General features: G+C 51.7%; 1 protein-coding gene across 2 annotated transcripts in view; it reads left to right on the forward strand.

Annotated features, from left to right (window-relative positions):
- Window positions 1–25,623, forward strand: part of LOC140420875 (glycine receptor subunit alpha-4-like) — a 168,458-nt gene that overhangs the window by 96,118 nt on the left and 46,717 nt on the right. For both annotated transcript variants that reach the window (XM_072504974.1, XM_072504975.1), the window contains exons 3-4: window positions 5,911–5,978; window positions 18,100–18,323. In XM_072504974.1, coding sequence (XP_072361075.1) covers window positions 5,911–5,978; window positions 18,100–18,323 — 292 coding nt within the window. The remainder of the gene's footprint in view (window positions 1–5,910; window positions 5,979–18,099; window positions 18,324–25,623) is intronic.

Here is a 25,623-nt window from a genome sequence, read left to right on the forward strand (position 1 = left end):
ATCTAAATCCTGCTGTATCCTCTGACAGTCCTCATCGCTATCCGCAATTCCACTAACCTTTGTGTCGTCTGCAAACTTACTAATCAGACCAGTTACATTTTCCTACAAATCATTTTTTTACGACAAACAGCAAAGGTCCCAGCACTGATCCCTGTGGAACACCACTGGTCACAGCCCTCCAATTAGAAACGCATCCTTCCATTGCTACTCTCTGCCTTCTATGACCTAGCCAGTTCTGTATCCACCTTGCCAGCTCACCCCTGATCCCGTGTGACTTCACCTTTTGTACTAGTCTACCACGAGGGACCTTGTCAAAGGCCTTACTGAAGTCCTTATAGACAACATCCACTGCCCTACCTGCATCAATCATCTTAGTGACCTCCTCGAAAAACTCTATCAAGTTAGTGAGACACGACCTCCCCTTCACAAAACCATGCTGCCATTTGCTTCCAAATGGGAGTAGATCCTGTCTCGAAGAATTCTCTCCAGTAATTTCCCGACAACTGAAGTAAGGCTCACCGGCCTGTAGTTCCCTGGATTATCCTTGCTACCCTTCGTAAACAGGGGAACAACATTGGCTATTCTCCAGTCCTCTGGGACATCACCTGAAGATAGTGAGGATCCAAAGATTTCTGTCAAGGCCTCAGCAATTTCCTCTCCAGCCTCCTTCAGTATTCTGGGGTAGATCCCATCAGGCCCTGGGGACTTATCTACCTTAATATTTTTTAAGACACCTAACACCTCGTCTTTTTGGATCTCAATGTGACCCAGGCTATCTACACACCCTTCTCCAGACTCAACATCTACCAATTTCTTCTCTTTGGTGAATACTGATGCAAAGTATTCATTTAGTACCTCGCCCATTTCCTCTGGCTCCACACATAGATTCCCTTGCCTATCCTTCGGTGGGCCAACGCTTTCCCTGGCTACCCTCTTGCTTTTTATGTACGTGTAAAAAGCCTTGGGATTTTCCTTAACCCTATTTGCCAATGACCTTTCGTGACACCTTCTAGCCCTCCTGACTCCTTGCTTAAGTTCCTTCCTACTTTCCTTATATTCCACACAGGCTTCGTCTGTTCCCAGCCTTTTAGCCCTGACAAATGCCTCCTTTTTCTTTTTGACGAGGCCTACAATATCTCTCGTTATCCAAGGTTCCCGAAAATTGCCGTACTTATCCTTCTTCCTGAGAGGAACATGCTGGTCCTGAATTCCTTTTAACTGACACTTGAAAGCCTCCCACATGTCAGATGTTGATTTGCCCTCAAACATCCGCCCCCAATCTATGTTCTTCAGTTCCCGCCTAATATTGTTATAATTAGCCATCCCCCAATTTAGCACATTCATCCTAGGACCACTCTTATCCTTGTCCACCAGCACTTTAAAACTTACTGAATCCTGGTCACTGTTCCCGAAATGCTCCCCTACTGAAACATCTACCATCTGGCCGGGCTCATTCCCTAATACCAGGTCCAGTACCGCCCCTTCCCTAGTTGGACTGTCCACATATTGTTTTAAGAAGCCCTCCTGGATGCTCCTTACAAGCTCTGCCCCGTCTAAGCCCCTGGCACTAAGTGAGTCCCAGTCAATATTGGGGAAGTTGAAGTCTCCCATCACCACAACACTGTTTTTACTCTTTTCCAAAATCTGCCCACCTATCTGCTCCTCTATCTCCTGCTGGCTGTTGGGAGGCCTGTAGTAAACCCCCAACATTGTGACTGCACCCTTCTTATTCCTGATCTCTACCCATATAGCCTCACTGCCCTCTGAGGTGTCCTCCCGCAGTACAGCTGTGATATTCTCCCTAACCAGTAGCGCAACTCCGCCACCCCTTTTACATCCCCCTCTATCCCGCCTGAAACATCTAAATCCTGGAACGTTTAGCTGCCAATCCTGCCCTTCCCTCAACCATGTCTCTGTAATGGCAACAACATCATAGTTCCAAGTACTAATCCAAGCTCTAAGTTCATCTGTCCTACCCGTAATACTTCTTGCATTAAAACGTATGCACTTCAGGCCACCAGAACCGCTGTATTCAGCAACTTGTCCCTGTCTGCTCTGCCTCAGAGCCCCACTGTCCCTATTCCCTAGTTCTCCCTCAATGCTCTCACCTTCTGACCTATTGCTCCCGTGCCCACCCCCCTGCCATACTAGTTTAAACCCTCACGTGTGACACTAGCAAACCTCGCAGCCAGGATATTTATGCCTCTCCAGTTTAGATGCAACCCGTCCTTCTTATATAGGTCACACCTGCCCCGGAAGAGCTCCCAGTGGTCCAGATAACGGAAACCCTCCCTCCTACATCAGCTGTTTAGCCACGTGTTTAGGTGCTCTATCTTCCTATTTCTAGCCTCACTGGCACGTGGCACAGGGAGTAATCCCGAGATTACAACCCTCGAGGTCCTGTCTTTTAATTTTCTGCCTAGCTCCCTGAACTCCTGCTGCAGGACTTCATGCCCCTTCCTGCCTATGTCGTTAGTACCAATATGTACAACGACCTCTGCCTGTTTGCCCTCCCCCTTCAGGATGCCCTCTACCCGTTCGGAGACATCCTGGACCCTGGCACCAGGAAGGCAACATACCATCCTGGAGTCTCTTTCACGTCCACAGAAGCACCTATCTGTGCCCCTGGCTATAGAGTCCCCTATTACTATTGCTCTTCTGCGCTTTGACCCTCCCTTCTGAACATCAGAGCCAGCCGTGGCGCCACTGCTCTGGCTGCTGCTGTTTTCCCCTGATAGGCTATCCCCCCCGACAGTATCCAAAGGGGTATACCTGTTCGAGAGGGGGACAACCACAGGGGATTCCTGCACTGACTGCCTGCCCTTTCTGGTGGTCACCCATTTCTCTGCCTGCACCTTGGGTGTGACCACATTTATATAACTGCAATCTATGACGCTTTCCGGCACCTGCATGCTCCTAAGTGCATCCAATTGCTGCTCCAACCGAACCATGCGGTCTGTGAGGAGCTCCAGTTGGGTGCATTTTCTGCAGATGAAGCCATCCGGGATGCTGGAAGCCTCCCGGACCTGCCACATCTCACAGTCAAAGTACTGCACCCCTCTAACTGACATTGCGTCAATTAATTAAAATTAAATGTTTAAAAAAAAAAAATTATATATTTTTTTTTTCAAGTTACTGTTAACTATCTGTTTCCTAGCACTAGATTTCTATTATAAATGCCAAAGCTAAATATAGTACTCTCCGATCTCTGGCTTAGATACCCCTCTAAATTATAATTTAGTAATTATGTTTAATTAGTTACCAATGCTTAATTTTTTTAATTTAGTGTAGATTCTTGGATGTTTTCATTGACCGTCACGGTCAATGATATGCCATCTCTCAGCAGCAAGTTGCCAACCTCCTGCTCCTTGATCCCCTCTCTTGCTCATGACCTCCTGGATAGGTGAAGTCAAGAGCTGTATCAGAGCTGTACCTCTGCCCTGACTATTAATATCACTTGGGAATCCATATTCAAGTGGAGTGAAAATACAATGAGGCTGATGTTCTCACTCAAACTGTGGTGGAACTTACAACTCGAGTGTTGACGTAGCATTTCCAATGTCTGGATAGACCAAAGGGGGTCTAATCTACAATGAGCCACATTTACCACAAGAGTCTCCATCTGACATAAATGACCAACTTCCCCACTGTGAGCTGGCAATCCACACTGTCTTCACCACACAGATAGAGGGAGGAGTCTCTCTCTCTCTCTGTCTGTACCTCTCTGTTAAAGAACAAAGAAAAGTACAACACAAGAACAGGCCCTTCGGCCCTCCAAGCCTCTGCTAACCTAAAACCTTCTGCGCTTCCGGGATCCGTATCCCCCCATTCCCATTCTATTTATGTATTAATCAAGACGCCCCTTAAATGCACCTGCTTCCAACACCTCCTCTGGCAAAGAGTTCCAGGCACCGACTACCCTCTGTGTTAAAAACTTCCCTCGCACATCTGCTGTGATCTTTGTCTGTCTCTCTCTGTCTGTGTGCCTCTTTCTATCTCTCTGTTTGTCTCTCTGTCTCTCTGTCTGTCCCTCTGTCTGCCTGTCTCCCTGTCTCTCCGTCTCTCTCTGACTTTCTTTCTGCCTCTCCCTCTCTCTCTCTTCCTCTCTTTTTGTCCCCCTCTCTGCTTGTCTCTCTGCCTCCCTCTTTACCTCTCTCTCTCTATATCTGTCTCTCTGTCTATGTGTCTCCCTGTCTATGTGTCTCTCTGCCTATGTGTCTTTCTGTCTATGTCTCTCTCACTCTCTATGTCTCTCTATTTCACTCTCTAACTCACTGGGTGGGATTCTCCCACCCCCCCACCGGGTTGGAGAATCCCCGGGGGGAGCCGCGAATCCCACCCTGCCGCCCCCCCCCCCTCCCCCCGGCGATTCTACGGGCCCCGATGGTCCATTTTTGGCCAATCCCGCCAGCGTGAATTACTCAACTCACGTACCGGCAGGACCTGGCAGGTGAGTATGCATGGGTGAACCTCAGGGGATCCGACCCCGGGGGGGGGCCCACGGTGGCCTGGCCCACGATTGGGCCCACCGATCTGCAGGCGGGTTTGTTCCGTGGGGGCATTTCCACGCCGGGCCCCTGTAGGAATCCGCCATATTGTCCGGGGGACGGCACGGAGAAGAAAACGTGCGCATGCGTGGAATCACGCTGGCCGTTCCGCGCATGCACGAGATCATACTGGCCGTTCCGCGCATGCGCGAACTTGCGCCGTCCATTCGCCGCCGGCTGGAGTGGCGCCAATGACTCCGCCATCCACCTAGCCCCCTAGAAAGGTGAGGATTCCTCACCTGGGGGCCGTTGACGCCGGAGTCGTTGGCGCCGGTTTTCCCGCCGACGTGGGGACTTAGTCCCCAGAAGGGAGAATCCCGGCCACTCTCTTTTTCTCACTCCGTGTGTCTCTCCCTCTCTCTCTCTGCCTCTCTCTCTGCCCCCACTTTGCTCTGCTCCTCTCTATCTCTGTCTCTGTCTGTCTGTCTCTCTGTCTGTGTGTCTCTCTCGCTCTCTCTCTCTCTCTGTCTCTCTTTCTCGATTTTTCTGTCTGTCTGCCTGTCTCTGACTCTCTTTCTGTCACTCTGGGCTGGATTCTCCGATTCTGTAGCTATGTCCCCATGCCAGCGAGGGAACAGTGGCATTTTATGCCAGAAAAATGGTCCTGTCGGGGGTGGAGCATCGGGGGGTGGGCCTCAGGCAATATCCCGAGGCCATGGATACGTGGCTTTGGAGGGGGCAGGGCATCGAGAAAGCCCCCCCCCCGTTTTAGTCAGGAATTGTGATTCTCTGATCGATTGCCGAACGCGATTTAGTCGGCGACCAGAAAATCCAGCCCTCTGCCTCTCTCCCTCTCGCCCTGCCTCTCTCTCTCCCTCTCTGCCTGTCTATCTCTGCCTCTTTCTGTCTGTCTCTCTGACTCTTTCTGTCTGTCCTGTCTCTTTCCTTTTCTTGCCCTTTGACATTTGCATCTGATTCTCTGCCGGTCTTTTTACTTCTCTCTCCCTTTCTCAATTCCATTGTTTTTTTAACCTCTTTTCATCCCTAAATCCCACTGCCTTCTCTGACTCTTTACTCTTTCTCTTTCTGTCTAACCCTTTCTTTCCCTCTCTCCTCCTTTTATCTTCCACTTCCACTCTCTCTGGTTCACGCTCTCTCTCCCTTGCTCCCTCACTCTTACCCTCATGCTTGCCTTTTCGCTCTCATGCTCTTACCCTCATGCTCGCCCTTCACTCAGTCTCACTCTTTCTCAGCCTCCCACGCATGCTCTCTTTTCAGCTTTGCTCTCTTGTTTCCCCTCGCTTTCTCCCTTTCAACCTATTTCTCTCTTGCTCTCGCACTAGCTCTCTCACTCTTCCCCTTTTCTCATCCTAGCTTTTCTCTCTCACTCCCTCCTCTAATTTTTATTCTGTTTGTTTTCCAGGTCCTCCAGTGAATGTTACTTGCAATATTTTCATCAACAGTTTTGGCTCAGTGACTGAAACCACCATGGTGAGCATTGGGATTGGGTGATTGTGGTGGTATGTATTAGGGGTAATACGGTACACCATGAATGCCGAGGAGCTATTGGAGGACAGATGCTGGGTCCCGATTGGATCTGCCGCCTACTGGGCTCCACCCAGATAGGCGGGGTATAAGAACCCGGTTTACTCCCCGCAGCTGCATTCTGTGACTGAGCTGCTGGGGAACAAGTCTGAACAAGTCTGCTCAATAAAGCCTCGATTGAAGTTCTCTACGTCTCGCCTCGTGTGTGATCGATGGTGCTACAATTTATTGAGCAGACTTAAAAAGGAATATGGAGCTCCGGATCGCCCCAGAGTGCCTGCGAATCGGCCCCCAAGCAGCTAACGCAACATCGGCGTTTAAACACTGGCTGGCGTGCTTTGAGGGGTACCTCCGAACGGCCCCCGGCAGACCAACGGAAGACCAGAAGTTGCAGGTCCTGCATTCCTGAGTGAGTCCCGAAATCTACGCACTCATCGAGGACGCGGAACAATTCCCAGCGGCGATTAACTTGCTGAAACAGACCTACATTAGGCCCGTCAACCAGGTCTACGCACGCTACCAGCTCGCGACGAGACAACATATCCCCGGGGAATCGCTGGCCGAATTCTTCAATGCGCTGACGAGCCTGGGAAGAAACTGCGACTGCCCAGCGGTAACGGCGAATGAACATCCGGACCTCCTGATCAGAGACGCTTACGTAACAGGTTTGGCATCGTCGCAAATTCGCCAGAGACGTTTAGAGAAAGACTCACTCGGACTCACTCGACGTGGCCTCTGGTCGCCTATGCCCCCGACCGCACTACAACCCCTTAGGCTCCGTGGACCCCTGCCGTGACCGACCCCCCGGCACCCCCCACCCCTCCGCAAGCGTGCGCAGCCAGAATCCCAGACCACCCGGGGGGGGGGCCCGCTGCTACTTTTGCGGGCAGCCAAAACACCCCCGCCAGCGCTGGCCGGCCCGCTCGGCCACCTGTAAAAGCTGCGGCAAAAAGGGGCACTACGCAGCGGTGTGCCAGTCCCGTGAGGTCGCCGCTAACTCCGGGGAACAAACGGGACAACAGGCTCAACCCCCCCAGCGACCCACGGGCGGCCAACGGGTGCTGCCATTTTGGATCCCGGACACTACTAGGGGGGGACGGGCGCTGCCATCTTCCTACCCACGGGCCGCGTGCGATCCATCGGAGCGGCCATCTTGTCCACTCCCGGCCGCGTGCGACCCATGGGAGCGGCCATCTTGTCCACCCCCGGCAGCGTGCGATCCACGTCCGCCGCCATCTTGGCTGACATGCAAGGACCCCAGCGTGGACGGCTCCACACTGCCTGAAGACAACAATCTGATGCACCAACCACGTTTGGCATCGGTGACCCTCGACCAGTCGCGGCCCCGGACGCTCCAGACGACAATGACAAAGGTGCTGGTGAACGCGCACGAGATGCCGTGTTTGATCAACTCGGGGAGCACGGAGAGTTTTATTCATCCGGACATGGTAAGACGCTGTTCCCTGGTAATTCTGCCAAGCACCCAAAAAATTTTCCTGGCGGCAGGGTCCCACTCCGTTGAAATCAAAGGGTTCTGCATCGCAAACCTAACGGTGCAGGGGAGAGAGTTCAAAAATTACCGGCAGTATGTCTTCCCCCATCTCTGCGCTCCCACTCTCCTGGGGTTGGACTTCCAATGTAACCTCCAGAGCTTAACATTTAAATTTGGTGGCCCTATACCCCCACTGACTATCTGCGGCCTCGCGACAGTCAAGGTCGAACCGCCTTCCTTGTTTGCGAACCTCACCCCGGATTGCAAACCCGTCGCCACTAGGAGCAGACGGTACAGCACCCAGGACCGTACGTTTATCAGGTCCGAAGTCCAGCGGCTGCTGAAGGAAGGCATAATCCAGGCCAGCAATAGTCCCTGGAGAGCTCAGGTGGTAGTAGTGAAGACAGGGGAGAAGCAGAGGAAGGTCGTAGACTACAGTCAGGCCATCAACAGGTACACGCAGCTAGATGCGTACCCTCTTCCCCGCATATCCGACATGGTCAATCGGATTGCACAGTACAAGGTCTTCTCCACCGTGGACCTCTGGTCCGCCTACCACCAGCTCCCCATTCGCCCCGGTAACCGCAAGTACACTGCCTTCGAAGCAGACGGGCGGTTATACCACTTCTTAAGGGTTCCATTCGGCGTCACGAACGGAGTCTCAGTCTTCCAACGGGAGATGGACCGAATGGTTGACCAGCACGGTTTACGGGCCACGTTCCCGTACCTCGACAACGTCACCATCTGCGGCCACGACCAGCAGGACCACGACGCCAACATCCGCAAATTCCTCCAGACCACTAACGCCCTCAACCTCACCTACAACGAGGGAGAAATGCATGTTTAGCACCCACCGTCTAGCCATCTTGGGCTACGTAGTGCGTAATGGAGTGGTAGGCCCCGACCCTGAATGCATGCGCCCCCTCATGGAGTTCCCTCTTCCCCACTGTGCCAAAGCCCTGAAATGCTGCCTGGGCTTCTTTTCTTATTACGTCCAGTGGGTCCCCCACTATGCAGACAAGGCCCGCCCTCTAATACAGTCCACTACTTTTCCCCTGTCGACAGAGGCCCGCCAGGCCTTCAGCCGCATCAATGCGGATATCGCAAAGGCCATGATGCGCGCCATCGACGAGTCCCTCCCTTTCCAAGTCAAGAGCGACGCATCCGACATAGCTCTGGCGGCCACTCTCAACCAAGCGGGCAGACCCGTGGCCTTTTTCTCCCGGACCCTCCACGCTTCAGAAATTCACCACTCCTCAGAAGAAAAGGAGGCGCAAGCCATAGTGGAAGCTGTGCGACATTGGAGGCATTACCTGGCCGGTAGGAGATTCACTCTCCTCACTGACCAACGCTCGGTAGCCTTCATGTTCGATAATGCACAGCGGGGCAAAATTAAAAATGACAAGATCTTAAGGTGGAGGATCGAGCTCTCCACCTTCAACTATGAGATCTTGTACCGTCCCGGAAAGCTGAACGAGCCGTCCGATGCCCTATCTCGCGGCACATGTGCCAACGCACAAGTAGACTGCCTCCAAGCCCTCCACGAGGACCTCTGCCACCCGGGGGTCACTCGCTTCTACCACTTTATAAAGGCCCACAACCTCCCGTACTCCGTCGAGGAGGTCCGAACAGTCACCAGGAACTGCCAAATCTGTGCAGAATGCAAACCGCATTTTTTAAGGCCAGATAGAACTCACCTGATAAAGGCTTCCCGTCCCTTTGAACGCCTCAGTCTGGATTTCAAAGGCCCCCTCTCCTCCACCGATCGCAACACGTACTTTCTTAACGTTGTTGACGAATACTCCCGTTTCCCCTTCGCCATCCCCTGCCCCGACATGACCGCGGCCACGGTCATTAAAGCCCTCTGCACCATCTTTACCCTGTTCGGTTTCCCCGCCTACATCCATAGCGATAGGGGGTCCTCCTTCATGAGTGACGAGCTGCGTCAATTCCTGCTCAGCAAGGGCATAGCCTCGAGCAGGACGACCAGCTACAACCCCCGGGGGAACGGGCAGGTAGAGAGTGAGAACAGAACGGTCTGGAAGACCGTCCTACTGGCCCTGCGGTCTAGGAATCTCCCAACTTCCCGCTGGCAGGAAGTCCTCCCGGATGCCCTTCATTCTACCCGGTCCCTGCTGTGCACCACCACGAACCAAACGCCGCACGAGCGCCTCCTTGTCTTCCCTAGGAAGTCCGCTTCTGGAAAGTCACTACCGACCTGGCTGGCAGCCTCGGGACCCATCCTGCTCCGGAAACATGTGGGGGCGCACAAATCAGACCCACTGGTGGAAAAGGTACATCTACTCCACGCCAACCCGCAGTATGCCTACGTGGCGTTCCCAGACGGCCGACAGGACACGGTCTCTCTGCGGGACCTGGCACGCGCCGGAGCTCCCCACACCCCCCTAACACCAATCACCACCCCCTCACTCCCGTCGGTGCACCCCACAGCCACCCCCTTCCTGAGGGGATCGGTTCTCCTCCCAGGCCCGCCCAACGGTAGGGAAACAGAGAGGGACAGCACGATGCTCCCAGAGTCGACCGGACCCGAGCCAGCACCACCACCACCACCACCTGGGTTGCGACGATCGGAGAGGGCGACCAGAGCACCATCTCGACTCATCGAGTCAACTTAAGTTGTATATAATTCAGTGGCCCAGTAAAGCGGCATTGTTGTAAATAGTTAACGCCGCTAATCGGGTAAAATGTGAATAATTCGGTGGCCCAGTAAAAGCGGCATGGTTGTATATAGTTCAATGGTTAAGGCACCGACCCTGTAAACCCCTCCCACCATACCACCCACCACCCCGCCGGGTTCTTTTTTAACAAGGGGAGAATGTGGTGGTATGTATTAGGGGTAATACGGTACACCATGAATGCCGAGGAGCTATTGGAGGACAGATGCTGGGTCCCGATTGGATCTGCCGCCTACTGGGCTCCACCCAGATAGGCGGGGTATAAGAACCCGGTTTACTCCCCGCAGCTGCATTCTGTGACTGAGCTGCTGGGGAACAAGTCTGAACAAGTCTGCTCAATAAAGCCTCGATTGAAGTTCTCTACGTCTCGCCTCGTGTGTGATCGATGGTGCTACACTGGGTGAGATTGGCAGATAGTGACACTGATCACTTCATCAACCCTCACTCTCTGCTTTTTTTTCGATCACCTTTCCTGCAGTGAGGGGTTTTGGTTGAAGCTGACATTGTAGTTTGTGGGTTGTTGGCAGCTGCACTGTTCGAGGTGCTGGGCGCGAATTCACGGTACAGAAACAGAATCCAGTTTCGGGGTGTAGTGCCAAGAACGACACCGCTATTGAATAGCACTTTGACTTTTTTGGGGGCCTTGGTGAGGAATACCCAGTTAAGGCCGCATTACATAATTTCCTGCACTGGTGAGTTCAGTTTGCCAGTACAGGAAGTGTTTTTGCGGATCAGGGCGCCATTTTAAATGCTTCCCTGATCTTTTAACTTTCCCTCAGCCACCCCATCACGGCCTCCGAACCCCCCCCCCCCCCCCGCCCCTCCTGCTGCACACAACTTACCTCTTACGGGGTCCTCAAACCCCTCCTTCCCCCACCTCTTAAACGCAGGCCATTGCTGGGCATGGCCAACCTAGTACATGGGCAGCTTGGCACTGCCAGTTTGGCACCCTGCCAGTGCCACCCGAGCATCCTGGAAGTACCAGGATGGTACTGTAAAAGTGCCAGGATGGCGGCGGGTGTGTGAGGGTACCTCTGTGCCCAGAGCCCGACCACCCATGGGTCTCTAATGACTTGAGAGACTCCTCCATGTGCGGTTACGGTCAGTCCACATTTGTGGAAACTAGAGTCAAGTGGCACCCTGGTGAGGTCACCCTGGTACGGCTGTTAGGTCCCAGGGCCCGGGAGAATATGGCACAGTATATTTAAATGAGCCTAATGGCTCACTTAAATAAGTTAATCTGGATCGCGCGCAGTTAAATCTCGCAAGATGTTTCGAGCATCGTGAATCTCGCGAGAAGCCTCTCCCACATTTAATGGCCTTATCATGTCAACAAGTTGGGAGGGACGAGGCCATTGAATCTTGCCCACTATCTCTCAGATCAGACATTAAACTGCCTGCCCTCTCGGGTGGATATAGAGTACCCCGCTATGTTGAAGAAAAGCAGGTGAGCTCAGCCCAGTGCTAGCCAATATTTCTTCCTCCGAGAAAACTCTGAGAAAAAGCAGCATACTGACAATGTTACTGAGCTGACTTGACATTCAGGAGACAACTGGGGGAATTTAACTCCAATTAATTAATTAATCTGGATTTAAAAACCAGCTAGTTTCAGAAAAGCTGATTATGAGACGACAGATTGTCATTAAAAACCCATCCAGTTCACCAATGCCCTTTTAGCAAAGAAATGCACCGCCCTTCCAGAGTGTGATGTAGAGATGCCGGTGTTGGACTGGGGTGAGCACAGTAAGAAGTCTTACAACACCAGGTTAAAGTCCAACAGGTTTGTTTCAAACACTAGCTTTCGGAGCACTGTGAGGACTTTAACCTGGTATTGTAAGACTTCTTACCTTACAGAGTGTGGCTGTGACGGACTGAACTTGTGTTCTTTTACTCTGCCTCTTTTCAGTATGTTAATATGTAAGTGATCTGTGTTTAACTACCCGCTGAATGAGTGTGCGCGAATAAAACAATTATAGCAGCAAGATTTTTGTGAGTTTTAAATTAAAAGTTATTTATTATTATTTGGCTGGATCTTTGAACGCAATATCCCACTCACTCATCTCATGTACACTCTCGCTCACACAAAGGTTAGATACAGCTGACGGTAAAGCTTGCAACTTTGAACTATCTCAGTCTCTTTTGTGGCAAGCCTGTCGTTTTTCTTTTAGACAGAGGGGGCTTTAAAGTTGAAATCTGGGAAAGCAGAGGATTCTAAGTTTTCTTGCAGGTGAATTTCAATGGGGTTGGTTCCCAAGTGAACAGGTTGGGGAGTGTTCTTCTCCCACTTTCATGCTATTGCTGTTTATTGCTTTGGCTACATGGAGACTTGCACGTCGTTCAATGTCTTTTGACTGCCTGCCTGCTGCTGCTGCTGGGCTTTGAAATCACGCAACCAAAATAATTTCTCTTCATGTAACTTCCACAAGTTCAGAATTCTTTTTTCCGAACAAAGGGGTCTGCTGCTTCAGATGACCTGCGCTGTCGTTTTGAGAGTTCAGGATGGGTATTGCCTTTGGGCAGAATTTTCCCAAGAAATGGCCAAGATCTCCTGGGCGCAAATCCTGTTATAGCCCTCTCGCAGGAGTTTCCAGGCATAAAGGGATTTGCGCTGCGGTGTAACGGGACTGGAAAATCACCCCCCCCCGCAATGTGTTTGAATGACCCACTCAATTTTGAAACTAAGTGAGCTGAACCTCGGGCTGCCTATATGTGACTACATACCCACACCAATATGCTTCACTCATAACTCTCCTCCGAAATTCTATGAAATGCCTGAAAATGGCTACAGAAAAGTCACGAGTAATAAAATTGAATGGACCACCCTACATTTACTTCAGTACCAAAATGACAAGAGCCCAAAATGTTTACTCGACACTGGTGCTTCACAGCCCGGCTTGGGTCACTGTCTGTACGGAGTCTGCACGTAATCCCTGCGCCTGCGTGGGTTTCCGCCGGGTGCTCCAGATTTCTCCCACAGTCCAAAGATGTGCAGGTTAGGTGGATTGGCCATGCTAAATTGCCCTTAGTGTCCAAAAAAAGGTTAGGTGGGGCTACTGAGTTATGGGGATAGGGTGGAGGTGTGGGCTTGAATAGGGTGCTCTTTCCAAGGGCTGGTGCAGACTCGATGGGCCGAATGGCCTCCTGCACTGTAAATTCTATGATATCTGCCTCTCTATCAGGGATCACCCCTGGTTCAATGAAGAGTGCAGGAGGGCAGGTCAGGAGCAACACCAGGCATACCGAAAAATGAGGTGTCAAACTGATGAAGTTATAACACAAGGCTACTTGCCAAACACAGAAGCAGCAAGTAATAGTCAGATCTGAGCTCTGCAGTCCTGCCACATTCAGTTGAGAATGGCAGTGGACAGTTAAACAACTCACTGGAGGATGAGGCTCCACAAATATCCCCATTCTCATTGATGAAGGAGCACAGCACATCAGTGCAAATGATAAGGCTGAACCATTCGCTAAAACTCTTCAGCTAGAAGTGCCAGGTGGATGATCTATCTCGGTCTTCACCAGAGGTCCCCAGCCGACTGACAGATGTCAGCCTTCAGCCAATTCAATTTACTCCACATGATATCAAGAAACGGCTGACAGCACTGGATATTGCAAATGCTATGGGCCCTGACAATATTCAGGCAATAATATTGAAGACTTTGCTCCAGAACTTGTCACACCCCTAGCCAAGCTGTTCCAGTACAATGGCAACACTGGCATCTACCTGGCAATGTGGAAAATTGCCCAGGTCTGTCGTGTCCACAAAATACAGGACAAATCCAACCGGACCAATTACCACCCTATCGGTTTACTCTCAATCTTCAGTAAAGTTATAGAAGGGGTCATCAACGGTGCAATCAAGCGGCACGTACTCAGCAATAACCTGCTCGCGGACGCTCAGTTTAGGTTCTGCCAGGGTCACTCAGCTCCTAACCTCTTATCAGCTTTTTTGTTCAAACATGAACAAAAAATCTGAATCCAGAGATGAGGTGACAGTGACTGTCCTTGACATCAAGGCAGCATTTGACAGAGTATGGCATCAAGAGGCCCGAGTAAAACTGGAGTCAATGGGAATTGGGGTGTGGGTGCGGTGGGGGAAGGTGGGGGGTGCGGAATTGATGTCATACCTGGCACAGAAGTTTGTGGTGGTTGGAGGTCAATCATCTCAGCTCCAGGACATCACTGCAAGAGTTCCTCAGGGAAGTGTCCTAGGCCAAATCACCTTCAGCTGCTTCATCAATGACCTTCCTTCCATCATAAGGTCAGAAGTAGGAATGTTCGTTAATGACTGCACAATGTTCAGCACCATTCACAACTCTTCAAATACTGAAGTAGTCATAGAATCATACAATTTACAGTGCAGAAAGAGGCCATTCAGCCCATCGAGTCTGCGTCGGTCTTGGAAAGAGCACCCATGTTCATGTCCAAAAGCAAAAAGACCTGGTCAATATTCATGCTTGGGTGGATAAGTGACAAGTAACATTCCTGCCACCCAAATGCCAGGTAATGGCCATCTTCATCAAGAGAGAATCCAACCATCTCCCCTTGATATTCAATGGTAATACTATTAACTGAATTCCCCCACTATTAATATCTTGGTGGTTACCAGAAACTGAATTGCACTAGCCATCTAAATACTGTGGTTAGAAGAACAGGTCAGAGGCTCGGAATCCTGCGTACAATAACTCACCTCCTGACTCCCCAAAGCCTGCCCACCACAGACAAAGAAGTGTGATGGAATGCACCCACTTGCCTGGATGAGTGCCGCTCCAACAACACTCAAGAAACTCGACACCATCCAATAAAAACAACCCACTCGTTTGGCACCTCATCCTCACCATCTTCAACATCCACTGACTCCACTACTCGCGCATGGTAGCAGCCATCTGTACTATCTACAAGGGGCACTGCAGGAACTCACCACGGCTCCTTAGGCAGCACTGAATGGCATGCCAGGCCATTTCAGCGGGGCAGTTAAGAGTCAACCGCATTGCCGCGTGGGTCTGGAGTCACATGTGGCCAGACGAGGTAAGGACTGAAGATTTCCTTCCCTAAAGGACATTAGTGAGCCAGATGGGTATTTATGACAATTGACAATGGTTTCATGGTCATCACCATATTGTTGCGAGGCACACAGTGAGAAGGGGAGGAATACTGAAAACTCACTGAAGAACTCACACAGATTCATTGCTTCTCAGCCTTCCTTTGTAAAAGAGTGCTCTGTAACCTCCTGTCTCCCCAGTGACGGATTTGGGGGATACCATGAAGATGCACTGGGGAATCCCTTTCAGACGGTCCCAGGTAAGGGTTTACCCGGCAATTGCCTAGAAGCACTAACTTCCCTGGATAATTGCGTTGCGGTGGGAACCATCTGACAGAAGCGAGGCGCTGGCGTAATGGTATTGTCACTGGACTAGTAATCCAAAGACCCAGGGTAATGCTCTGGGAACCTGAGTTCAAAACCCACCACCGCAGATGGTTCAATGTGAATAACAAAACATAAAATAGAATCTTGAACTATAAGTCTAATAGAATTAAAATACCATGAAACGAATGTCATAAAAACCCAGCTAGTTCACTAATGTCCTTTAGGGAAGGAAGTCTGCTGTCCTTACTTGGTCCGGCCTACATGAGGCTCCACAACCACCGCAATGTGACTGACTCTTAAATGCCCTCAGGGATGGACAATAAATACAAGCCCAGCCAGCAATGCCCATCTAGGAGCATTTTCAGTGACTGAATATTGAGCTGGCTTTTAGATGGTGACCTTCCCGCTTAGTTATGGCTCAGCTAAACACAAAGATCCACAGAGACAGCAACTCTGGTTAAAATGGCTTTATTTTCCAAGCTTGGCCAATGTACAAGGGAGAGAGATTTGGATAAATGCCAATAACACTCTGCTTTACATTACTTCAGATTCAACAGTTATACAATTTCCAAAAATCAGTAGCCCAACCCAGTTGGACTCGATCCAAATCTTGCAGCTGTAGATTTTGCCTTGACCAATGAATTTTACTTGAGGAAGCATGGTGACTGCGTGATTAGCTCATGATTTAGCCGCATCCTGTTCCCTGGCCATCTGTTGTTTTTCAAGACCCTCGCATTCAATGTCTCTTGCTCCCCCCTACTCCCATTTCCCTTATCTCAGTGTGGTTCCTGCCCATACCATTGTCTGTCTGAACGCAGGATGCTGGAGCTACTGATAAGAACTGCTTATTGAGTTGGTTGTATTATTGCTGATCACATTATTTCAGTCCGATTCTATCTGTCTTAGGAATGTGGTCAAGTTAGCTAGCTTAATTCCTATCATACATTGCAGCCACTACTATTAGCAAGAGTTTAAGTGCCTTTTACTGCTATGTTCTAGCAATTCATGTTTAGTGGTTAATAATGATTACTGGATATACTTTATAAAATTATTTTTAATCCTCAATAAACTAGTTTGTAGAGCTATTCTAGTATTATCCTAGCTATCCGGTTTTAAGGGGTCTCATCTCAGAACCCCCCCTTCAGCCCACACACATGAATGAACTTTTAATAAATGGATTTAAATCATTAACTTCAAATGGTTCTTCCAGTTTTATCCAATAGTTATTCTGAAAGATTTGGAAGAAATAACACCACTTTTGCGTAACTATATTAAATACCCAGACTGATCTGCAAGGGATTCCCCCACAAACCCAACCCCCACTACCCAGGAGCAACCCACCCCCCCAAAATAATCACACACCCCCACCGTATTCCCGACCCCTAACCTGTCCCCTGCCTCCCATGGCTGGACCCCACCGACCCAACCTGACTGGCCCGGCCACCCCCCTGCCCCATGACCTGACTCCCCCAACTCGATGCAGCTGGACTAGCCAGACCCTTCCCTGAATCCCCACAGCCAGATGTCGAATCTTACCCCTCAGACATCCGACTGCCCCCCATTTCCCCTGACCTCCGACCCCAACCTCCAATCCAGCCACACACCAACCATGAACTCCGATATCCCCCTAACCCTCCCAAAATCCAAAGAGCCCCACCCATCTTCTTCCCCCCACCCCCGTCCAAACCCCCGACATCCAACGCTCTACCCACAACCCCGCCCCCCCCCTCCTCCCCGCTATCAGCTCCGGCCATTGGAGTTTTCAAAAGCAGGAAAATGCCCGTTAGAATCTTGTAATTCCAGTGGGCCATCGTTGGTTGAAAGTTATGGGCCAATGTGATGGACTGGAGGATCCATACGTCACGACACGAAAACCCCCTCATTAGTGATCTCTACGGCCGGCGATGGGAAAGCTAACCCTACACAGCCTCGTCCATCCCGTACCATGAAGGAGATCACCCACAGCCCCCAAATGAGAAAATCTCCACTGGATGTCAAGCCCGAACTCTGGTCTCCACTCCCCAGAGCGCTATCTAAACCCGGAACTTTCTCACTCAGAGTGGGAACTTTAAGACTCACTCTCAGGCGGGTTATTGGAGAGTGGAGCTGACCCAGATGAGGGGAGGAAGATAACTGTATTCATTCCTGTTTCTTTTCCATGTGGTGTGAGTTAAGGGGCCACGTTCAGTTTTGAAGGAGAGTTGTACTGGGTTTGAAGTGTTATCCACAGGGTGAGCCAGACCTGATGAGTTTTCCAGCATTTTCGGTTTTTATTTCATTGAAGGGGAAGCTGGAAAAACAAATGAGGGAGGAAGCAATGGAAGGCTGTGCTGACAGAGTGAGTTGAGTTAAGCTGGGAGGAGAATCATGTGGACAAAACTAGCACATGGTGTTGGGCAAAATGGCATGTTTTGTTAAAAATGTGACAATTATGTAATAGAGACTTGTTAGCGCCTCACACCATCTATCCACTTTAATCAGCTGATATGACGGCCTGTTATTTTTCCAAAGGATTACAGACTCAATGTCTTCTTACGGCAACAGTGGAATGACCCTCGACTGGCCTACAGTGAATACCCAGACGACTCCCTCGACCTCGACCCCTCCATGTTGGATTCCATCTGGAAACCCGACCTGTTTTTCGCCAATGAGAAAGGAGCCAACTTCCACGAGGTGACGACTGACAACAAACTCCTGCGGATCTTTAAAAACGGGAATGTATTGTACAGCATCAGGTGAGGGGTGACACCGGGAATTACCAGCAGGACCTATTCGGAGCAGTGTTAACCGTCACTGAATAATGAGCTGTTGTTATCAATAATAATCAGTAAGTAGAATTACAGAATTTTAGAATTACATAATCCCTTGAGTGCAGAAGTAGCCATTCGGCCCCTTGAGTCTACACCGACCCTCCGAAAAAGCACCCGGCTGAGACCCATTCACTCACCTAGGGCGGGATTCTCCCCTACCACGGGGCGGGGGGTCCCGGTGGGATGGAGTGGCGTGAACCACTCCGGCGTCGGGCCGCCCCAAAGGTGCCTAGGGGCCAAGCCCTCACCTTGAGGGGCTAGCCCCGCGCCGCCAGCCGGCGGGAAAGGCCAACCGGGGCCGAAAGGACTTCGCTGGGCAGCGGAAGTCCGCGCATGCGTGGGAGCGCCAGTGGCTGCTGATGTCATCTCCGCGCATGCGCAGGGGGGGGGGTCTCTTCCACGTCGGCCATGGTGAAGACTGTGGCCGAGGCGGAGGGAAAAGAGTGCACCCACGGCACAGGCCCGCCCGCCGATCGGTGGGCCCCGTTCGCGGGCCAGGCCACCGTGGGTGCACCCCCCGGGGGCCAGATCACCCCGCGCCTCCCCCAGGATGCCTAGTCCCGTCGGGAAGTGAGGTGATTTGATCCTCGCCAGCGGGACAGGCATTCCAGCAGCGGGACTTCGGCCCATCGCGGGATGGGCTCGCTGGGATTCACGCCAGCCCCCAGCGATTCTCCGACCCGACGGGGGGTCGGAGAATCCCGCCCCTATTCCTGTAAACCCATAACCCCACCTAGCCATTGGACATTAAGGGACAACTTATCAAGGCCAATCCACCTAACCTGCACATCTTTGGACTGTGGGAGAAAACCGGAGCACCCAAAGGAAATCCATGCAGACACGGGGAGAACTTGCAAACTCCACACAGACAGTCACCCAAGGTTAGAATCCAACCCAGGTTGTGGCCCTGTGAGGCAGCAGTACTAACCACTGTGCCACCATGTCACATCTAGACAATTAGAGGGGAGACTTTGGAGAATTGGGAATATTCTTACCGTAGAGAAGTCCGGCGTTCAATTTAATGGAGTTTCTCAAAACCATAAAAGATTTTACAGATTAAGTACAGTGAATCATAGAATTTACAGTGCAGAAGGAGGCCATTCAGCCCATCAAGTCCGCATCGGCCATTGGAAAGAGCACCCTACTTCAGTCCATGCCTCCACCCTATCCCCGTATCCCAGTAACCCTACCTAATCGTTTGGAGATGAAGGGGTAGTTTATTATGGCCAATCCACCTAACCTGCACATCTTTGGACCGTGGGAGGCAGAGAACTCGGAGGAAACCCCCTGCAGATATGGGAAGAAAGTGCAAACTCCACACAGACAGTGACCCGAGGCCGGAATTGAACTCAGATCCCTGGAGCTGTGAGGCAGCAGTGCTAGCCACTGTGCCACATGCTGCTCTAAAGGAGGAGGAGATTGGGTGGTGCAGTGGGCAGTCTTCCTGTCTCTGAGCCAGTAGTTCCAGGTTCACATCCCACTAGAGGACTTGATGGAAGGTGCATAACGCATAGGTCAAGAAGCAACATGCATGGGCGCAATTCTCCCATCGGGAGACTAAGTCCCGACGCCGGAGTGAAAATCGGAATGTTTCACTCCGGCATCAGAGGTCATTCCCAGCCCACTATTCTCCCGCCCCCGGGGGGCTTGGAGCGGCGCCGCGTCATTTACGCGCGCCGGGCCTTGGCGCCGCGTAAAAGCGGCGCTGCGTAAATGACGCGACCAGCGGCGCGTAAATGAGGTCCTCCTTCAGAGAGGCCGGCCCGTCGATCGGTGGGCACCGATTGCGGGCCAGACCCCTTTTGAGCCCCCCCGCCAGTACAGGAACCCCCTTCGCCCCCCCCAAAGGCCGCGCCCCCCAGCGTTCCTGCACTGTTCCCGCCGGCGGGAACCTGTCGTGTTGGGCAGGCCGCTCAGCCCATCCGGGCCAGAGAATCGCCGCTCGCCCATTAACAACGGCAAGCGGCGATTCTCCCAGCGGCCAGCCGTGATTCGCGCCGCGCCGGTTTGTGGCGGGGGGGGGTAGAATCGCATGCGGGCGTCGGGACGGCATGGCGGGACTCGTGCGGCGTCGGGCGATTCTCCCACCCGGCGTTGGGGGGGGGGGGGGGGGGGTGGAGAATTCCGCCCCATATCTTTGCAACACACACAATGTCAGCTAATGATGGAAAAATATTGGAGACTCTGCCATCACTATCCACAGCTTCTGACTACAACATGCTGTAAAAGTGGATGTTGCCATGGTAAATCATACTCTTGGGGACTGGTTGGCTCAGTTGGCCGGTCAGCTATTATGGATCATCAAGTTTGATCTCTGTTCTGACTAGTGTGACCTGCCTCCTTGTCCTCGGCGTGGTGGAATGGGGCATTGTTGTCAGTCCTGCATTAAAGCAGACTTGATGTGGAGATGCTGGCGTTGGACTGGGGTGAGCACTGTAAGAAGTTCACAACACCAGGTTAAATCCAACAGGTTTGTTTCGAATCACTAGCTTTCGGAGCACTGCTCCTTCCTCAGGTGAATGACGAGGTGGGTTCCAGAAACTACTCAAGAAGCAGAAAAAATACAGAGAAATTGTAACAGTGAGAGGGAACATGATTCTGTATCTAACGCTGTGCTTTCCCTGATCTGGGAGTGTCTGATGGGACAGTGTAAAGGGAGGTTTATTCTGTATCTAACGCTGTGCTATACCTGTCCTGGGAGTGTTTGATGAGGGCAGTGTAGAGAGAGCTTTACTCAGTATCGAACCCCATGCTGTATATTTCCTGCAGTGTTTGATGGGGACAATATAGACAGAGATTTACATTGTTTCTAATCCTGTGCTGGAACTGTCCTGGATGTGTTTGATGGGAACAATACAGAGGGAATATGAATCTGTATCTAACCCCATGCTGTACCTGTCCTGGGAGTGTTTGACGGGGACAGTGTAGAGAGAGCATTACTCTGTATCCAAGACAATGCTGTGATTGGCCTGGGAGTGTTTGATGGGGACAGTGTAGAGGGAGCTTTACTCTGTATCTAACTCCATGCTGTATCTGTCCCTGCGAGTGTTTGATGGGGACAGTGTAGAGGGAGCTTTGCTCTGTATCTAACTCTGTGCTGTACCTGTCCTGGGAGTGTTTGATGGGGACAGTGTAGAGGGAGCTTTACTCTGTACCTAACTCCGGGATGCTGTACCTGTCCTGGGAGTGTTTGATGGGGACAGTATAGAGGGAGCTTTACTCTGTATCTAACTCCGTGCTGTACCTGTCCTGGGGGTGTTTGATGGGGACAGTTTAGAGGGAGCTTTACTCTGTATCTAACTCCGTGCTGTACCTGACCCTGCGAGTGTTTGATGGGGACAATGTAGAGAGAGCTTTGCTCTGTATCTTGCCTTGTGCTGTAACTATCCTGGGAATGTGTGATTACATGTCTGCTGCATTACCAAAGATCCTGTCCTCCAGATATTAAACTAATTCCCTAGCTCCAAAATAGTGAATAGAAATCCCTTCTTGTTAATTGCACTCTAAGGCAATGGAGTCTTCCAGGTGCCTTAGTTGCGAACCATCTGTTAGGGCACTGGCCATTCATGATTTTGGGGTGTTTGTAATTCCTGATGTAATTTTCATTCTCTGGAGTGTGAAATATCATAATGTAAGAAACATATTACAATATTCTTGGGAAACATGAAAATATAAATGCAAGTCCCAGTTTTTCAAAACTAATCTTCCTGCAAATGGAGTTGTTAGAACATTGGTTCCATAAGACTATGGATTAGGACATACATTATCTTTTTAATTATTACAGCTACATTATTTAATGTTTTCCTTGCAGTGGAAGATTAATATCTAACAGTGTGCACAGCTCAGAGATATTAATGTTTAGCTTAAACTTCAGGTAACTAGAAGCTTCCATCCATCAATAACACTGAGTGCTGCCTCTCTGACATCAATCAGCAAAATATACCTGTAGCACAATCAATTAGTCACAAGACGAGAAGAGATGAAGTCAATCAAAGGCTTTATTCAGCAGACTTGTTCCCCAGCAGCTCAGTTACAGAATGCGCTGCTGGGAGAACCCGGGTTCTTATACTCCGCCTTACTGGGTGGAGCCAGCAGGCAGCAGATCCAATCAGGACCCAGTGTCTGTCTACCAATAGCCTCTCGGCATCACAGGTACCGTACTACCCCTAATACATACCACCACATTCACCCCTTGTTAAAAAAGAACCCGGCGGGGTGGTGGGTCACATGGTGGTAGGGGTTTACAAAGCTGGTACTGGAATTATCTCAACACAGTGTTGTGCATCGATCTCAACGGTGAACTATTTACACTGCCGCTTTACTGGGCTATTGAATTATTTACAGGTTTTGCTTTGTCACGCGGATTCCACGAGTTGAGTGGGTGCCCTGGTCATCCTTGTTGGATCGTCTCAGCCCCGGTGGTGGTGCAGGTGCTGGCTCGGGCACTGTCGTCTCTGGGAGCGTTGCGCTGTTTGTTCCTGTTTCACTACTCCTGGGCGGGCACGGGAGCGGCCTTGGGGTGCGCCTGCGGGAGGGAGGGGGTGATCGGTGTTGGGTGGGGGGGGTGGTTCCGGCGGGCGCCAGGCCCCGCAGGGAGACCGTGTCCTGTCGGCCATCGGGGTATGCCACGTAGGCGTATTGGGGGTTTGCATGGAGAAGATGAACCCTCTCGACCAACGGGTCCGATTTGTGCGCCCGCACATGCTTTCGGAGCAAGATGGGTCCTGGGGCTGCCAGCCAGGTCAGAAATGACGTTCCGGAGGAGGACTTCCTAGGGAAGACAAGGCGGCGCTCGTGAGGCGTTTGATTAGTTGTGGTACACAGCAGCGACCGGATGGAGTGGAGGGCATCCGGGAGGACTTCCTGCCCACGGGAAACTGGGAGACTTCTGGACCGTAGGGCCAGTAGGACGGTCTTCCAGACCGTACCGTTCTCCCCCTCTACCTGACCGTTCCCCCGGGGGTTGTAACTGGTCGTCCTGCTCGAGGCAATGCCTTTGCTGAGCAGGAATTGACGCAGTTCGGCGCTCATGAAGGAGGACCGCCTATCGCTATGGATGTATGCGGGGAAACCGAACAGTGTAAAGATGGTGCAGAGGGCTTTAATGACCATGGCCGCGGTCATGTTGGGACAGGGGATGGCAAAGGGAAACGGGAGTATTCGTCCACCATGTTTAGGAAGTACGTGTTGCGATCGGTGGAGGGGAGGGGGCCTTTGAATTCCAGACTGAGGCGCTCAAAGGGTCGGGAAGCCTTTATCAGGTGCGCTCTATCTGGCCTGAAAAAGTGCGGCTTGCACTCTGCAGATTTGGCAGTTCCTGATGGCTGTTCGGGCCTCCTCAACAGAGTTGGGGAGGTTGCGGGTCTTCACAAAGTGGTAGAACCGAGTGACCCCCCCCGGGTGGCAGAGGTCCTCGTGGAGGGCTTGGAGGCAGTCTACTTGTGCGTTGGCACATGTGCCGCGGGATAGGGCATCGGACGGCTCGTTCAGCTTTCCAGGACGGTACAAGATCTCATAGTTATAGTTATAGGTGGAGAGCTCGATCCTCCACCTCAAGATCTTGTCGTTCTTGATTTTGCCCCGCTGTGCATTATCGAACATAAAGGCTACCGACCATTGGTCAGTGAGGAGAGTGAATTTCCTGCTGGCCAGGTAATGCCTCCAATGTCGCACAGCTTCCACTATGGCTTGGGCTTCCTTTTCCACTGAGGAGTGGCAGATTTCTGAAGCGTGGAGGGTGCGTGAGAAAAAGGCCACGGGTCTGCCCGCTTGGTTGAGAGTGGCCGCCAGAGCTACGTCGGATGAGTCGCTCTCGACTTGGAAGGGGAGGGACTCGTCGATTGCGTGCATCGTGGCCTTTGCGATATCCGCTTTGATGCGGCTGAAGGCCTGGCGGGCCTCTGTCGACGGGGGAAGGTAGTGGACTGAATTAACGGGCGGGCCTTGTCCGCGTAGTGGGGGACCCACTGGGCGTAATAAGAGAAGAAGCCCAGGCAGCGTTTCAGGGCTTTGGAGCAGTGGGGGAGGGGGAATTCCATAAGGGGGCGCATGCGTTCAGGGTCGGGGCCTATCACTCCATTACGCACCACGTAGCCAAGGATGGCTAGACGGTCCGTGCTAAACACGCATTTTTCTTCGTTATAGGTGAGGTTCAGTGCGTTAGCGGTCTGGAGGAATTTGCAGAGGTTGGCGTCGTGGTCCTGCTGGTCATGGCCGCAGATGGTTACATTGTCGAGGTATGGGAACGTGGCCCGCAAACTGTGCTGGTCAACCATTCGGTTCATCTCCCGTTGGAATACCGAGACTCCGTTAGTGACGCCAAATGGGACCCTTAAAAAGTGGTAGAGCCGCCCGTCTGCCTCGAAGGCCGTGTACTTGCGGTAACTCGGGCGGATGGGGAGCTGATGGTATCCGGACTTAAGGTCCACGGTGGAAAAGACCTTGTATTGTGCAATCCGATTGACCATGTCGGATATGCGGGGGAGGGGGTATGCATCTAGCTGCGTGTACCTATTGATGGTTTGACTGTAGTCTACGACCATCCTCTGCTTCTCCCCGGTCTTTACAACTACCACCTGAGCTCTCCAGGGACTATTGCTGGCCTGGATTATGCCTTCCTTCAGCAGCCGCTGGACTTCAGACCGGATAAATGTTCGGTCCTGGGTGCTGTACCGTCTGCACCTAGCGGCAACGGGTTTGCAATCCCGGGTGAGGTTCGCAAACAAGGAAGGCGGTTCAACCTTGAGGGTCGCGAGGCTGCAGATAGTGAGTGGGGGTATAGGGCCGCCGAATTGGAACGTTAGGCTCTGGAGGTTATATTGGAAATCTAACCCTAGGACAGTGGGAGCGCAGAGGTGGGGGAGGACATAAAGCCAATAATTCTTAAACTCTCTCCCTTGCACTGTTAGGTTCGCGATGCAGAACCCTTTGATTTCTGCGGAATGGGATCCCGCTGCCAGGAAAATCTTTTGGGTACTCGGATAGATTGAAAGAAAACAGCGTCTTACCGTATCCGGATGGATAAAACTTTCTGTGCTCCCAGAATCGATCAGGCATGGCGTTTCGTACCCGTTAACCAGCACCGTCGTTGTTGCCGTTTGGAGCATCCGGGGCCGCGACTGATCCAGGGTCACCGAAGCCAGTCGTGGTTGCTGCATCGGGGCGTTTTCTTCAGACCCCGTGGAGCCGTCCATGCTGGGGTCCTTGGCTATCAGCCAAGATGGCG

The sequence above is a fragment of the Scyliorhinus torazame genome, chromosome 5, assembly GCF_047496885.1.
Source record: "Scyliorhinus torazame isolate Kashiwa2021f chromosome 5, sScyTor2.1, whole genome shotgun sequence".
Classification (NCBI taxonomy): domain Eukaryota; kingdom Metazoa; phylum Chordata; class Chondrichthyes; order Carcharhiniformes; family Scyliorhinidae; genus Scyliorhinus; species Scyliorhinus torazame.